The 16,186-nt window shown below is 41.0% G+C and overlaps 1 protein-coding gene across 2 annotated transcripts; it reads right to left on the bottom strand.

Moving 5' to 3' along the window:
- Positions 1-4,804: 4,804 nt before the first annotated feature.
- LOC115106225 (clarin-1-like) lies at positions 4,805-14,901 on the bottom strand. 2 transcript variants are annotated; one of them, XM_029628787.2, is made up of 3 exons: positions 14,309-14,901; positions 7,292-7,375; positions 4,805-5,907 (listed from the first exon to the last, which is right to left on the bottom strand). In XM_029628787.2, exons 1-3 carry the CDS (start codon positions 14,559-14,561, stop codon positions 5,642-5,644), a joined length of 603 nt encoding a protein of 200 aa, XP_029484647.1. In that variant the 5' UTR covers positions 14,562-14,901; the 3' UTR covers positions 4,805-5,641. The 2 variants fall into 2 exon arrangements, with proteins under 2 accessions (XP_029484647.1, XP_029484646.1); XM_029628786.2 differs by having other exon boundaries at positions 7,292-7,471; positions 14,309-14,900.
- Between the last annotated feature and the right edge of the window lie 1,285 nt (positions 14,902-16,186).

The raw sequence follows: 16,186 nt of genomic DNA, 5'->3' as shown, positions 1-16,186 counted from the left end.
AAATACATATTCACTCATTAGATGAAATACATATTCACTCATTAGATGAAATACATATTCACTCATTAGATGGAATACATATTCACTCATTAGATGAAATACATATTCACTCATTAGATGAAATACATATTCACTCATTAGATGAAATACATATTCACTCATTAGATGAAATACATATTCACTCATTAGATGAAATACATATTCACTCATTAGATGGAATACATATTCACTCATTAGATGGAATACATATTCACTCATTAGATGGAATACATATTCACTCATTAGATGGAATACATATTCACTCATTAGATGGAATACATATTCACTCATTAGATGGAATACATATTCACTCATTAGATGGAATACATATTCACTCATTAGATGGTTCTCCAATCGAACATGTGCCTGCATATAAATACTTAGGCATTTGGATTTATATGGATTTTACGTTTAAAAACATACAGTGCATTCGGAATTCAGACTAGAGGTCTGCATGGCCGATTAATTAGGGCCGATTTCAAGTTTTCATTACAATCAGTAATTGGCCTATTTGGACGCCGATTACATTGCAATCCACGAGGAAACTGCGTGGCAGGCTGACCACCTGTTACGCGAGTGCACCATCAAAAGGACCTTGTGGGTGCAATGAGCCAAGTTAAGTTACTAGATCGCATCTTCACATAATCACTAGTTAACTGCACATGGTTGATGATATTACTAGGTTAACTAGCTTGTCCTGCGTTGCATATAATCAATGCAGTGTCTTAATTTATCATCGAATCACAGCCTACTTCAACTTTTCCAAACGGGTGATGATTTAAAAGCACATTTGCGAAAAAAGCACATTCGTTGCACAAATGTACCTAACCATGAACATCAATGCCTTAAAATCAATATATAGAAGTATATATTTTTAAACCTGCATATTTAGTTAAAATAAATGCATGTTAGCAGGCAATATTAACTAGGGAAATTGTGTCACTTCTCTTGCGTTCAGTACAAGCAGAGTCAGGGTATATGAAACCGTTTGGGCCGCCTGGCTCGTCACGAACTGTGTTTCTTCCTAACAAACCCGTATTTAATTTGCCAGAATTTTACATAATTCTGACATAACATTGAAGGTTGAAGGTTGTGCAATGTAACAGCAATATTTAGACTTAGGGTTGCCACCCGTTAGATAAAATACAGAATGTTTCCGTATTTCACTGAAAGAATAAACGTTTTGTTTTCGAAATTAAAGTTTCCGGATTTTACCATATTAATGACCAAAGGCCATTATTTCTGTTTGTTATATTATTATTAAGTCTATGATTTGACATTTGATAGAGCAGTCTGAGCGGTGGTAGGCAGCAGCAGGCTCATAAGCATTAATTCAAACGGCACTTTACTGCGTTTGCCAGCAGCTCTTTGCAATGCTTGAAGCACAGTGCTGTTTATGACTTCAAGCCTATCAACTCCCGAGATTAGCCTGGCAATACTAAAGTGCCTATAAGAACATCAAATAGTCAAAGATATATGAAATACAAATGGTATATAGAGAAAGAATCTATTAATTCCTATAATAACTACAACCTAAAACTTCTTAACTGGGAATATTGAACCACCAGATGTCATATGTTCTCATGTTCTGAGCAAGAAACTTAAAACATTAGCTTTTTTACATGGCACTTTTACTTTCTTCTCCAACACTGTGTTTTTGCATTATTTAAACCAAATTCAACATGTTTCATTATTTATGTGAGACTAAATAGATTTTATTTATGTATTAAGTTAAAATAAAAGGGTTAATTCAGTATTGTTGTAATTGTCATTATTACAAATATAAATCTGTCCACCAATAATCGGTATTGGTGTTGAAAAATCATAAAAAACCTCTAATTCAGACCCCTTGACTCTTTCCACGTTTTGTTATGTTACAGCCTTATTCTAAAATGGATTGTGTTTTTTCTTCATCAATCTACACACAATACCCCATAATGACAAAGAAAATACAGGTATAGAAATTTTAGTAAATTTATAAAAAATAAAAAGGAAATATCACATTTACATAAGTATTCAGACCCTTTACTCAGTACTTTGTTGAAGCACCTTTGGCAGCGATTACAGCCTCAAGTCTTCCTTGGTCTGATGCTACAAGCCTGGCACACCTGTATTTGGGGAGTTTCTTCCGTTCTTCTCTACAAATACTCTCAAGCTTTATCAGGTTGGATGGGGAGCGTCACTTCACAACTATTTTCAGGTCTCTCCAGAGATGTTTGCTCGGGTTCAAGTCCAGGCTGTGCCACTCAAGGACAATCAGAGACTTGTCCCGAAGGCACTCCTGCATTCTCTTGGCTGTGTGCTTAGGGTCGTTGTCCTGTTGAAAGAGGAACCTTTGCCCCAGTCTGCGGTCCTGAGCACTCTGGAGCAGGTTTTCATGAAGGATCTCTCAGTACTTTGTTCCGTTCATGTTTCCTCTCGATCCTGACTAGTCTCCCAATCCCTCCCGCTGAAAAATATCCCCACAGCATGATGCTGCCACCACTATGCTTTACCGTAGGGATGGTGCCAGGTTTCCTCCAGACGTGACGCTTAGTATACAGGCCAAATAGTTCAATCTTGGGTTCATCAGACCTTTGGCAAACTCCAAGTGTGCCACCAGATTTCTGTCATTTGCCTTTTACCTAGAAGTTTCTTCCATCTGGCCACTCTACAAAAATACTGGATTGTTGGAGTGCTGCAGAGATGGTTGTCCTTCTGGAAGTTTCTCCCATCTCCACAGAGGAGCTCTGTCAGAGTGACCATCAGCATCTTGGTCACCTCCCTGACCAATGTCCTTCTCCCCTGATTGCTCAGTTAGGCCCAGCAGCCAGCTCTAGGAAGAGTCTTCGTGGTTCCAAACTTCTTCTGTCTCGGAGCTGTACGGACAATTCCTTCGACCTCATGGCTTGTTTTTTGCTCTGACATGCACTGTTAACTGTGGGACCTTATATGGACAGGTGTGTGCCTTTCCAAATCATGTCCAATCAATTTAATTTACCACCTTACAGTGAAATGCTTACTTACAGGCCCTTAACACTTTTTCTTAACTGCATTGTTGGTTAAGTAAAAAATAGTCAATGTGCGGGGGTACAGATTATTCGAGGTAATAAGTACACTACCGTTCAAAAGTTTGGGGTCACTTTGAAATGTCCTTGTTTAAATGTTATTTTATTTTTAATTGTCCATTAAAATAACATCAAATTGATCAGAAATACAGTGCAGACATTGTTAATGTTGTAAATTACTATTGTAGATGGAAACGGCTGATTTAATGGAATATCTACATAGGCGTACAGAGGCCCATTATCAGCAACCATCACTCCTGTGTTCCAATGGCACGTTGTGTTAGCCTTTTAAAATTATAAACTTGGATTAGCTAACTGATCATTAGAAAATCATTTTGCAATTATTTTAGCACAGATTAAAACTGTTGTCCTGATTAAAGAAGCAATAAAACTGGCCTAATTTAGACTAGTTGAGCATCAGCATTTGTAGGTTCGATTACAGGCTCAAAATAGCCAGAAACAAAGACCTTTCTTCTGAAACGCAGTCTATTCTTGTTCTGAGAAATGAAGGTGAGAAATGCGAGAAATTGCCAAGAAACTGAAGATCTCGTACAACGCTGTGTACTACTCCCTTGACACAGAACAGCACAAACTGGCCCTAACCAGACCGCTGGTTCTGCTCACACTGCCCTACCCTGTGCTCTGACCTCTTTCTCCCCTCTCTCTCCAGATGAAATCTCACGTCTTGTGACGGCCGGCCGCCCAACAACCTGCCCGGCCTCTCCAGACCACGGAGACCTTCTCCTCGGCTCATCAACTCATAGTATCCCTTCTTTCTTTTCTTCTCAAAACTCTTGAACCTCCTCGCTATCTCTCTCAGGAAAGAGAGGGAGGCCTCGATGGACAACTGTGCAAGAGGACAAGTACATTCGTGTCTAGTTTGAGAAACAGAAGCCTCAAAAGTCCTCAACTGGCAGCTTCATTCAATTGTACCAGCAAAACACCAGTCTCAACGTCAACAGTGAAGAGGCGACTCTGGGATGCTGGCTTCTAGGCAGAGTTGCAAAGAAAAAGCCATATCTCAGACTGGCCAATAAAAAGAAAAGATTAAGATGGGAAAAATAACAGACACTGGACCTAGGAACTCTGCTGGTTAAAGAGGAACTCTGCAGGTTAAAATATCAAAACAAACTCAACCAATTATATTATTTTGGGGACAGGTCGAAAAGCATTAAACATTTATGGCAATTTAGCTTGCTATTTTATCCTCTTTTTTAGCTAGTCTATCGCCTCCTTGAATTCCATTGTGTCACAGTTGCTAGCTAATTTGACCTGGGATATAAACGTTGAGTTGTTATTTTACCTGAAATGGACAAGGTCCTCTTACTAACCTCACAATTAATCCACACATAACAAGGGTCCTCTTACTCAATTAATCCACCATAAACGGTCAATCTTCGCTCTCCCCCCTTACTCTCTCCTCTTCCATCCTAATCGTTTCTAGTCATCTCTCCTCCTTCCAGGCTTTTTCTTCTTTGGACTTTATATGCCGATTGGCATCTCAGTTACCACGACGAAAGACCGAACTCAGCTCATCTTTCAATCACCCACGTGGGTATAACCAATGAGGAGATGGCACGTGGGTATCTGCTTCTATAAACCAATGAGGAGATGGAAGAGGCAGGACTTGCACTGCGATCGGTGTCACAAATAGAACTGACTTCTATTTTATCCCTTGGCAATGCAGGCGCGCGTGAGCAGTGGGTGCAATAATTGAATAACGTATGTTGAAATTTATTTTGCAACGCTCGCGCATGCGAGCGGTGTGGTCAGACTTACACCAACAGAATATAAATCTAGAGCAAATCTAAAAAGCTCTACACATAAAATAAAATGTTGTATTAGGAATGATCATCATTGAAATCATTCAAATTGGCAAATCACATGATTCTGAATACATAATCTAACTAAACAATGAAGCGACCACTAGGATTTCTAAATATGTAAGTAAAAACCAATATGAAGCACAAGGGATAGAGAAACGGCTGTTTAAGTTGTACAGTTGTGGTCTTTCAATACATTTCGGGGGCACTAATGAAAGGCTAAACACACATGGTACCTATTCTGGTCAATCAATCGTCACATACTGTTTAACAGTCCCCCTTCATTGATAAAACTTCGGACTGCCAAGGGAGGGACTGCCAATTCTTGGAAAAACCTGATAAAAGGAGTGGAACCAAACAAGTCTCTGCTTTTCTATAGCAGAGTGAAATCCTGGCCTTTAATTGGCCCACCGCCTAACGAGATATCACCAATTAATGACACGATGGAAAGAAAAACAAGACCCCTCCCCTCCAAGATTCAAAACAGCGTCCCTAACAGAGGTGGCCAGGGAGACTTCTCCGGTTGTCGTCTGAAGGACTGACAGCTCGTCATGGGAAGGAGAAAAGAAGTGGCTTAGGAAGGTCACATTTTCTTGGACCTTACAACAGCACATGGGCACCAAGGAGCTATGGCCCCAAGTCTCCCATTGAGACATGCCAATAGCCGAGGCTCAGTGTCACTAGAGTGGGGGAGGGGCAGCCAGCGGCCACAAAAACAAACAAAAGCCCTGGTCAGTACATGAGATCTGATGCCCCAGTGTTGACATTCGACTCTTTGGCCTCCTGGAAGGGGAACTGGATCCCGGCCACACGGATCAGTAGGATGTTAAGGCTATGGACGAGGAAGGTGAGGAAGATGAGCCAGAAGGAGTGGTCGAATTGTTCTGTGTGCGTCTTGTACATAAACGTGCCCTCGTTGAAGTTGGCGATGTGGTCAGACAGCCGGTGGAGCTTCACCTCGGAGGCAAACAGAATCATCACCAGGCAGCTGCAGAGGCCTGTTCAGAAGGTCAGGCAGACAGACAGGCACACAATATTATACTATTACAGTTGACAACACTGGGAGTTCAAATAAGAAGTCAAAGGCATCCAAATGATCAGTTACTGTAAACACGTTCCTATAAGGCAGAATACCTTTTCCCTCCATCACCACATTAAAAGGAAATATGTTAATGCTACAGTAGTTGCAATCACTAAAAGGTTACCAAAACAATTAAGCATAGGTCATTCACTGCAGTGAGAGATTTTAATTAACATGGTGACATCTTTCACATAATCGTAAAAATAGGTTCATTGATTAGATTAATCCAAACTTGCATTCTAGTGTAAACCTGGCAAGCAGTAGGGCCTCGGTTCCAGATAACTGAGAAATATCCTTTAACTCTGGTGCAGTTTTTCTTAATTTGTGCCATTATTTGGATGGGAGGTCAAGTAGCCCACTGTCTCCTGATGAGATGGTAAGCTACTGGATAATGGTTTTAAAGCTGAAAAAGGCAATAGGGAAGTGGATCCTTTTCTCAATAACGTACAGCCAACCACTCATGGCTTGGCTGTTGTGTTTGAATGACTCTGATATGCACTTATAACTAATGTTGAAGTGTTGAAGAACACCTTTGTTGGACCCCAATCATGTTCTCTATAGCAGTGATTCTCAACCTTTTTTGGTTACTGTACCAGCATGAGTCTTCAAGTACCCAGTGTATAGGCCAAGTACCCCCAAGAGTACTAGTACTCCTGGTTGAGAACCACTGCTCTATCGCCCCGTTTATACATGGGGCTAACATGCGTTCTGATCTTGTCCACATTCTGATTGGGCCCACATTTTCAGAATTATTGGTCCCTTGCTGTATGCACATTATTTGAGATTTTCTTTCCAAATAATATTTCTTAATTTATTTAAAGACACAATGGACCCACCTATCAATGATTTTAGAGGGTGGGATAATGATTATTTAAATTGTTTCACTAGATCTGTCTACAATTGAAATATATCCAGACACAATGTGTGCCTGACTACCTTCAGAGGTGGTCAGGAAGAGCTGATACAATCAGATCACAAGGAGTCTTAATTGTGTACACCTGTCTAAAAATGTGTCCAACATCAGGAAAAATGCCACGGTAGAACCAATAAACGTGGCTCCTGTTTAGCCTACAAGCGAGCTATTTATATCTGAAGTTGGAATGCATGTGTGTAATAGAGCTGTTTACCTGTGATGTGAGCGGTGTGTTTTGTGCTTATGTTGCAGAGTATGGGGGCTTGTGCTTAGCCAATGTTCATATGGTAGGCTGCTTGTTCACAACTTAGAGGGTGATTCGGCTACCCTGTGAAGGATATCACTCTAGAAAGAAAAAGGTTAAGATGCTATTTTTGTGTGTGCTTACAGCAGACGAAGTTCCAGAGGTAGAGTCCCAGGGCTCCGTGCAGAGTCTCGTAGGGACTACCAAAGGCGTTGTACACAAAGAAGCCTGTGGCCACAGAGGAGAAGAGGATGAGAACTCCGCAGAAGAAGATCACAGTGACATGAAGACTGGCTGGGATGACGTCCACCAAGTTCGGAAAAACTACAAGGAGAGGGACAATATGGAGAGGTGTGGGAATGTTCTACAGTTATTAAACAGTTAATAGTATTTTCTCCCCCCACAACTTTCACATGATGAAACACATGCATGAGTCTCTGTGTTCTATTTGTATAAAGGCAGATGGCGCAAACCATCAGAGAACAAATAGTTTTTTGTTCATATAAAAAGCCATCAATGGTTAGTAAGCCTGCCGGGTCAAGCGAAAAGATAATGTGTGTGTGTGCCAAATCTCATTAGTGAACAGTTGCTGATGATGCATGTGTCACGGTCCAATAAAGATTCAGTCCACTGTGCTTGTGTAGGATTCTTGTTACTGCAACCTCAAAACATGTACTGCTGAGTTATAAGAGATGCCCATCTCTTATGAATGGCCAATTAACCTAGTTGAAGGCAGTTGAGTTTCCCCTGTAAGGCTAGCCTACATGATTTTGATAAAGGGTTCTCTTTACTCCATTTACATCGCTTTGTTTGATTTGAGTTTGTTGTTAGCACTAAATAATGTTCTGCTGACATTCCAAAATGTGTCAACTTCAAATTAATCATCTCCAGCATGTGAAAACGGTGGATTTATAATCAAAAAGATGAACGCCAGATAAAAATAAAACATTTCTGATTTGAACCAACTATGAGTTGGCAAAGTAAAGTAATGTCAAACGCATTTCCACTATCTGTTTTACTAAAAAAACATAGAAATATGCAGTTTTCACATACATTAATGGTGGGGTAGTGCTGTAGATGATAAATATGAAGTTTAAGGTATTTCTACCACCGAGGGTAGGCTACGTGCGCATTTACACGTGGTCATCAGGGCTCCATGACCCACATGTGTGTACAGGCTTACTGTATGTGTAGCCTAGTCTAGTCTCATTAGAGATGTGACTGTTCAATCAATTTCCCAATACCTTGAACAACAGAGGTCAATTTTACAGCAGCGTTATACATCTTCGCAGCCTGTAAATCTATTTTCATAAAACAGGTTGCTTGGATCTAGGATTCTGATTGGTTGATAGTAGGGAGTTATAGCACAACAATGCCACATCCTCCAGGTAATGCCTGTTAACAGTTCCATTAGAATTATCCCACAGCCCAGCCAGTCAATGTATAAACTTAATCTCCCCTGGAAAAAAAGTGTTTAGACAATATTACCTCATGCCACTAGGCTATCATTTGTGACCAGATTCAGGATCGTAGGCATTTGATGCCATTTCCTACACAGTAGGACCATTAGATTTTGTATTTATTTTTTCCAGAAATGCCTTCTTGAACATGTAAACTTTCACATGACTTAATTACAAACTTATATGGGATCCGTAAATATGAATAAAACATTTAAATTACTAGCCTAGTTTAGCCAAGAAGAGAGCACTGAGCTTTTTTAGAGAAAAATAAATGCAGGACCCATGATCGGCTGAAATAATGGGGGGGGGGGGGGGGGGGTAATAGGGTTTCCACTAGACAGCACAGTGACATTGTCTATAATCTTTAAAATGGGAAAATAATTGCTTTTTGGTATTCATTTAAGTTTAGGCATAAGGTTAGCAAGTGTGGCTAGGTTTAACATCGTATTTAAAGAACATAAAACCCTGCTCCTTTCTACAATTGATGACTTAACTAGTGACAATCGGATAATAGAGAGACTACTTTCTGGAGGGCAATGCCATGCTGATTCATGCAATAACACGGGAATTCTTAAAGAGATAGGTGGGGCTAAGGCTTAAGCGGATGTGGACAATGCTGAACGGGCATAAACAAAGTTGAGCTCTCCAGTGTGGAAATTATTAAAGTGCATTTTCTCCTACTTGTCTCTGAAGTGGGTTAACAAGTTGATCACATTTCAAAGACGCATAACTTTACAATGTTTCCCCCAACTACCATTTTGAATTCTGTACTTTTATAAAATGTTTGGTTTGGGGGGACCTCCCGAGTGGCACAGCAGTCTATGGAATTGCATCGCAGTGCTACAGGCATTACTACAGACCCGAGTTCATTCCCGGGCTATGCCACAACCGGCCGTGATGGCACAGTTGGCCCAGCGTCGTCCGGGTTTTGCTGTAGGTGCTTTACTTGGCTAATTGCACCCTAGTGACTTCTTGTGTTGAAAAGTGTTTCCTTCGACACATTGGTGCTTCTGGGTTAAGCTGGAGGGTATTAAGGAGCGCGGTTAGGTGGGTCATGTTTCGGAGGACGCATGACTCCAACTTCGCCCCTCCTGATCCCGTTGGGGAGTAAAAAAAGACATGTTTGGGTGTGTCTAAATTTTTCTGTCTGCCTCTCCGACCTGTGGAACAAATGCATATAAACGTGCCATGCATATAAACGTGACGAGACGGACAGCTTCTCTGAGCTAGGTAAATTAATTTATCAGGATCATTATAATGGATATAGCCAAAGACACTATATATACAAAAGTATGTGGACACCCCTTCAAATTAGTGGATTCGGCTAGTTTAGCCTCACCCGTTGCTGACAGGTGTATAAAGTCAAACATAACACCATGCAATCTCTATAGATAAACATTGGCAGTAGAATAGTCTTACTGAAGAGCTTAGTGACTTTCAACATGGCACCATCATCGGATGCCACCTTTCCAACACGTCAGTTGTCAAATTTCTGCCCTGCTAGAGCTGCCCCGGTCAACTGTAAGTGCTGTTATTGTGAAGTGGAAATGTCTAGGAGCAACAACGGCTCAACCGGAAAGTGGTAGGCCACACACGCTCACAGAACGGGACCGTCGAGGTACTGAAGTGCATAAAAAATTGTCTGTCTTCGGTAGCAACACTCACTACCGAGTTCCATAAAAAATAAACAATATAATTAGAGATAAACTGAAAATACCAACATGTGAGAAATACTGTAATTTATTAATGTTTCAATGGAAGCCACCAAAATCATTTACTGATTTAATTAAAAATCAATGTCCTCCAAATCAAGGTGTAACAGTTAATGGCACCCTTAAAGATTGTAAATAAAATCTACCAAACTTAAACCAGGAATTAAATTCTACGTATTTAAGTTTATCTAAGTCTTAAGGAACTACATTGAGCCATTACATCACTTCCTGTTTCACTAGGATATAAAAATGAGGTAACACGCATGCAATATTCCTTTTTATCCAACTCCATGAAGAAAACAAAAGAACTGGCAGTTCAAAAGAGACAGATGGTCGTAGACCTTCATAAATCTGGTAATGGCTACAAGAAGATCCACAAACAATTGAGCACTGTCAGGTCAATTATTTAAAAAATCTAAAGATATGGAACAGTTGAAAACCTCACGGGTAGAGGACGCAAATGCATTTTGCCCCCCCAGGATAGGGAGGATGTTGAGAGAAGCAAAAAAATCCCCAAGAATCACTGTGAAAGAATTGCAGGCCTTGGTGGTGTCTTGGGGTCACCAGGTTTCAAAAAGCACCATCAGACGCCACCTCCACAACCACAGGCCTTTCGGAAGGGTTGCCAGAAGAAAGCCCTTTCTGACCCCAAGACACAGATGCAAGCGTAATTTAACATAATTTAAATTATGACTGGAAGAAGGTGCTTTGGTCAGATACGGCATCGGCATGTTTGGGGTCGAAACAGAGATGCATACAAGGAGAGGCACCTCATACACATGGTGAAATATGGTGGTGGGTCGGTGATGTTTTGGGGAGGTTTTCATTCCAGAGGTCCAGGGGCACTGGTTACGATGGATGACATAATGAATTCCACCAAGTATCAGGCAATTTTGGCTGACAATCTGGTTGCCTCTGCCAGAAGGCTGGGACCTGGCCATAGGTGGACTTTCCAACAAGACAATGACAAAAAACATACCTCAAGAGCCACACAGAAAAGGTTCTGTGACAACAAAATCAATGTTCTACCATGGCCATCTCAGTCGCAGGACCTCAATCCAATCGAAAACCTGTGGGCTGAGTTGAAGAGGGCAGTTGATGAGCGCAAACCCAAGAATCTGAAGGATCTTGAAAGGGTCCAAAATCCCTCCAAATGTGTTCCTTAACCTTGTCAAGCATTACAGGAAAAGACTCCATGCTGTTATCCTTGCCAGAGGTGATTTGCACTAAGTACTAAATGAGGAGTGCCAATAATTATGAAACCTTAATTTTGGTAAAATGTAAAATGCATTAAATAATTGTATGATTTTGGTTGGTTCCATTTAAACATGAACAAAGTACAGTATTTCTCACATGTTGGTATTTTGAGTTTCTCTATAATCATATTGTTTATATATTTTTTTTAAGTATTTTGTTTCTGCATTACCAGTCAGGGGTGCCAGTAATTTTGGAGTCCACTGTGTGTGTGTGTTTGTGTGTGTATGTATGTATGTATAATATAAATAGTAAAAATAAAGGAAAACCTTTGAGCAGGTGTGTCCAAACTTTTGACAGATACTGTATATTTACTTATGTGTGTGTGTGTGTGTATGTATATATATACATATATATATATACATACATACATACATACATACATACATACATACATACATACATACATACATACATAAATATACACACACATAAGTAAATATACAGTATCTGTCAAAAGTTTGGACACACCTGCTCAAAGGTTTTCCTTTATTTTTACTATTTTCTACATTGTAGAATAATAGTGAAGACATCAAAACTATGAAATAACACATATGGAATCATGTAGTACCAAAAAAGTTTTCAATAAATCAAAATGTGTTTTATATATTAGATTCTTCAAAGTAGCCATGATGACAGCTTTACACAGTCTTGGCAACCAGCTTCACCTGGAATGCTTTTCCAACAGTCTTGAAGGAGTTCCCACATATACAGAGCACATGTTGGCTGCTTTTCCTTCACGCCGCGGTCCAACTCATCCCAAACCATCTCAATTGAGTTGAGGTCAGGTGATTGTGGAGGCCAGGTCATCTGATGCAGCACTCCATCACTCTCCTTCTTGGTCAAGAAGCCCTTACACATCCTGGTGGTGTGTTGGGTAACTGTTCTGTTGAAAAACAAATGATAGTCCCACTAAGCGCAAACCAGAGGGGATGGTGTTAAGTGTGCCTTGAATTCGAAACAAATCACCGACAGTATCACTAGCAAAGAACTGCCACATCACACCTCCTCCATGCTTCACGGTGGGAACCACACATGCAGAGATCATCATTTCACCTACTCTGCGTCTCAAAGACGACGGTTGGAACCAAAAATCTAAAATTTGGACTCATCAGACAGAAGGACAGATTTCCACTGGTCTAATGTCCATTGCTCGTGCTCTTAGCCCAAGCAAGTCTCTTATTTTTGGTGTCCTTTAATAGTGGTTTCTTTGCAGCAATTCGACCATGAAGGCCTGATTTACGCAGTCTCCTCTTAACAGTTGATGTTGAGATGTGTCTGTTACTTGAACACTGAAGCATTTCTTTGGGCTGCAATTTCTGAGGCTGGTAACTGAAGTTATCCTCTGCAGGAGAGGTAACTCTGGGTCTTCCTTTCCTGTGGCAGTCCTCATGAGAGCCAGTTTGATCATAGCGCTTGAAGTTCTTAAAATGTTCTGTATTGACTGACCTTCATGTCTTAAAGTAATGATGGACTGTCGTTTCTCTTTGCTTTTTGAGCTGTTCTTGCCATAATATGGACTTGGCCTCTCATCAAATAGGGCTATCTTCTGTATACCACCCCTACCTTGTCACAACACAACTGATTGGCTCAAAGGCATTACGAAGAAAATTTAAATCCACAAATTAACAAGGCACACCTGTTAATGGAAATGCATTCCAGGTGACTACCTCATGAAGCTGGTTGAGAGAATGCCAAGAGTGTTTAAAGCTGTCATCAAGGCAAAGGGTGGCTACTTAGAAGAATATCAAATATATTTTGATTTAAAAAGATTGTGGGTTACAACATGATTCTATGTGTTATTTCATAGTTTTATTCTACAATTTAGAAAATAGTTCAAATAAAATAAAAACCTTGAATGAGTAGGTGTGTCCAAACTTTTGACTGGTACTCTATATTCCAGGCGGTGTCAGAGGAAGGCCCAAGAAATGTTCAACGACTCCAGCCACCCTAGTCATAGACTTCTCTCTGCTACTGCACGGCAAGCGGTACCGGAGCACCAAGTCTAGGTCAAAAGGGCTCCTTAACAGCTTCTACCCCCAAGCCATAAGACTCCTGAACAATTAATCAAATGGCCACCTGGACTATTTACATTGACAAGCCCCCCCCCCCCCCCCTCTGTTTTTTACACTGCTGCTACTTGCTGTTTATTATCTATGCATAAGTAACTTTAACCCTACCTACATGTACAAATTACCTTGACTAACTTGTACCCCCGCACATTTACTCGGTACCAGTGGGTGGGCCTATGCCCTCCCAGGCCCGCCCGTGGCTGCCCCCCTGCCCAGTCATGTGAAATCCATAAATTAGGGCATAATGAATTAATTTCAATGGACTGATTTCCTTATATGAACTGTAACTCACTAAAATCGTTAATTGTTGACTGTTGTATTTAGATTTTTGTTCAGTATACTTTATTGTAAAGGTGATTTTTTTTTACAGTCTATAAGTAGGCTTTATATTGTGCCAATCCTGCCAACGAATTAATGCTAAACATCACATTTGATTTAATCAAATAGATCCTTAAGTCACAGGGATAGGACTCAATTAAAACAGGGTGTAGTCTATCTATAGTCATTTGAATTATTAATGGGGTGGGTAACCTCTTGTCTCATTGTTATTCACTTTTCATAATAGATGCTCAAATGAGAACATGATGTTTCAACCCAGCAGTAATCTTTAAAACCACAGTGTTTCACAAACGTCTCATGCAATTCACATGGACTTCTACTCACATGAAAATCTGAAGGGTCTTCCACCAAGTCCACATTGCTTCACTGTCTGTCCGTGAAAGAGACCATAGTTAACCCTACCGACAAATTTATCAAGCTCTTGTCCTGTGGCATTTACAAGCTGCGCCCCGGTTGTACACAGCATAGTCCCCTGGACCCAAAATTGCGACCCCATCGCGGCCGCAACAATGAGGACGCAACCGAAACTCAACACACCGGCGACAGAGAATATAATTTTCTTTTGACGATTTGGCATGGTGTCAGAAGAGTGTGGGAAAATAATTAGTCTGACCAGTCCATGATGTTCAATTCCTCTCCAGTTGGTAGCAAATTCTTGCTGAGGCAAATAATCCAAAACGAAGACGCTAAATATCTGTGTTAAGCTATTATGACAAGCCTCATTGAAAAAGCTAAATGTTTATACCGTATTGATGCTGTTCTAACGTGGCCGTTGTGTATTACGTTACATTGCTAGTTTGCCCCCTTGCTCATTGTTTCCAAGTAACCAAGGTTTTAAATTCGGGAGACGCTTCTCAAAGACAGCGAGAGGGACGACTTTAGCCTCGGTGACCTGTTGTCTGATTGGGTACGAAGCTCATCTGCTGCACTGAACACGTGAGTTTTCTTCTTCTTCCGTGGAGTTTATCGGCGGTTGGCATTCAATGTCATGGTGCATTACTACCACCTATTGTACTGGAGTGTGGGCCAGAGACGGAGAAAATAAATCCTACGTGGCAGCACGTTTCCCTTAGTCTCAAATATATATATATATTTTTTAATCTAATGACGTTCTAGTCAGTATACTATTTAAACTCATTTCCTGTATCCCCTTCTCCATCATCCTGGATCTCATCCTCTCTCTTTCCTTCTCATACCATCCACACTGTATCAGTACATGCTCCACTGTCTCTATTCCCTGGCTAACAATAATCACACTTTCCTGTTGGATGCTTTCCTATCATGTTTAAAGTCTTATTCAACTGTCTGTGTCCCACCCTTAATCATGTAAAATAGCCTCCTCTCTTCTGTCTCTTCCTGTGGTCCTCCCCTCCCGACTTTCTTCTGTACTTGAAATGAATGCCTGCCCTTCACTGTAAGGTCTACACAACAGATGTAGACCTTACAGTGAAATTCTTAAAAGCCCTTAACCAACAATGCTTTAAGAAGTTTTAAGAAAAAAAAGTGTTAGGTAAAAAATAGAAAATAAAAGTAACAAATAATTCAAAAGCAGCAGTAAAATAACAATAGCGAGACTATATACAGGGTGTACCGGTACAGAGTCAATGTGCGGGGGGCACCGGTTAGTCAAGATAATTGAGGTAATATGTACATGTAGGTAGAGTTAAAGTGACTATGCATAGATAATGAACAGAGAGTAGCAGCAGTGTAATAGAGGTGTCTGGGAATCCCTTTGATTAGCCGTTCAGGTGTCTTATGGCTTGGGGGAAGAAGCTGTTAAGAAGCCTTTTGGACCTTGATTGGCGCTCCGGTACCGCTTGCCGTGCTGTAGCAGAGAGAACAGACCATGACTAGGGCGGCTGGAGTTTTTGACAATTTTTAGGGCCTTCCTCTGACACCGCCTGGTATAGAGATCCTGGATGGCAGGAAGCTTGGTCCCAGTGATGTTGCCTACCACTGCTGTGTCATTGGCAAACTTGACAATGGTTTTGGAGTCGTGCCTGGCCATGCAGTCATGAGTGAACAGGGAGTACAGGAGGGGACTGAGCATGCACCCCTGAGGGGCCCCCGTGTTGAGGATCAGCGTGGCGGATGTGTTGTTACCTACCCTTACCACCTGGGGGGCGACCCGTCAGGAAGTCCAGGATCCAGTTGCAGAGGGAGGTGTTTAGTCCCAGGGTCCTTAGCTTAGTGATGAGCTTT

This window comes from Oncorhynchus nerka, linkage group LG23 (genome assembly GCF_034236695.1).
Source record: "Oncorhynchus nerka isolate Pitt River linkage group LG23, Oner_Uvic_2.0, whole genome shotgun sequence".
NCBI lineage: Eukaryota > Metazoa > Chordata > Actinopteri > Salmoniformes > Salmonidae > Oncorhynchus > Oncorhynchus nerka.
This window is presented reverse-complemented; position numbering and strand designations above follow the sequence as displayed.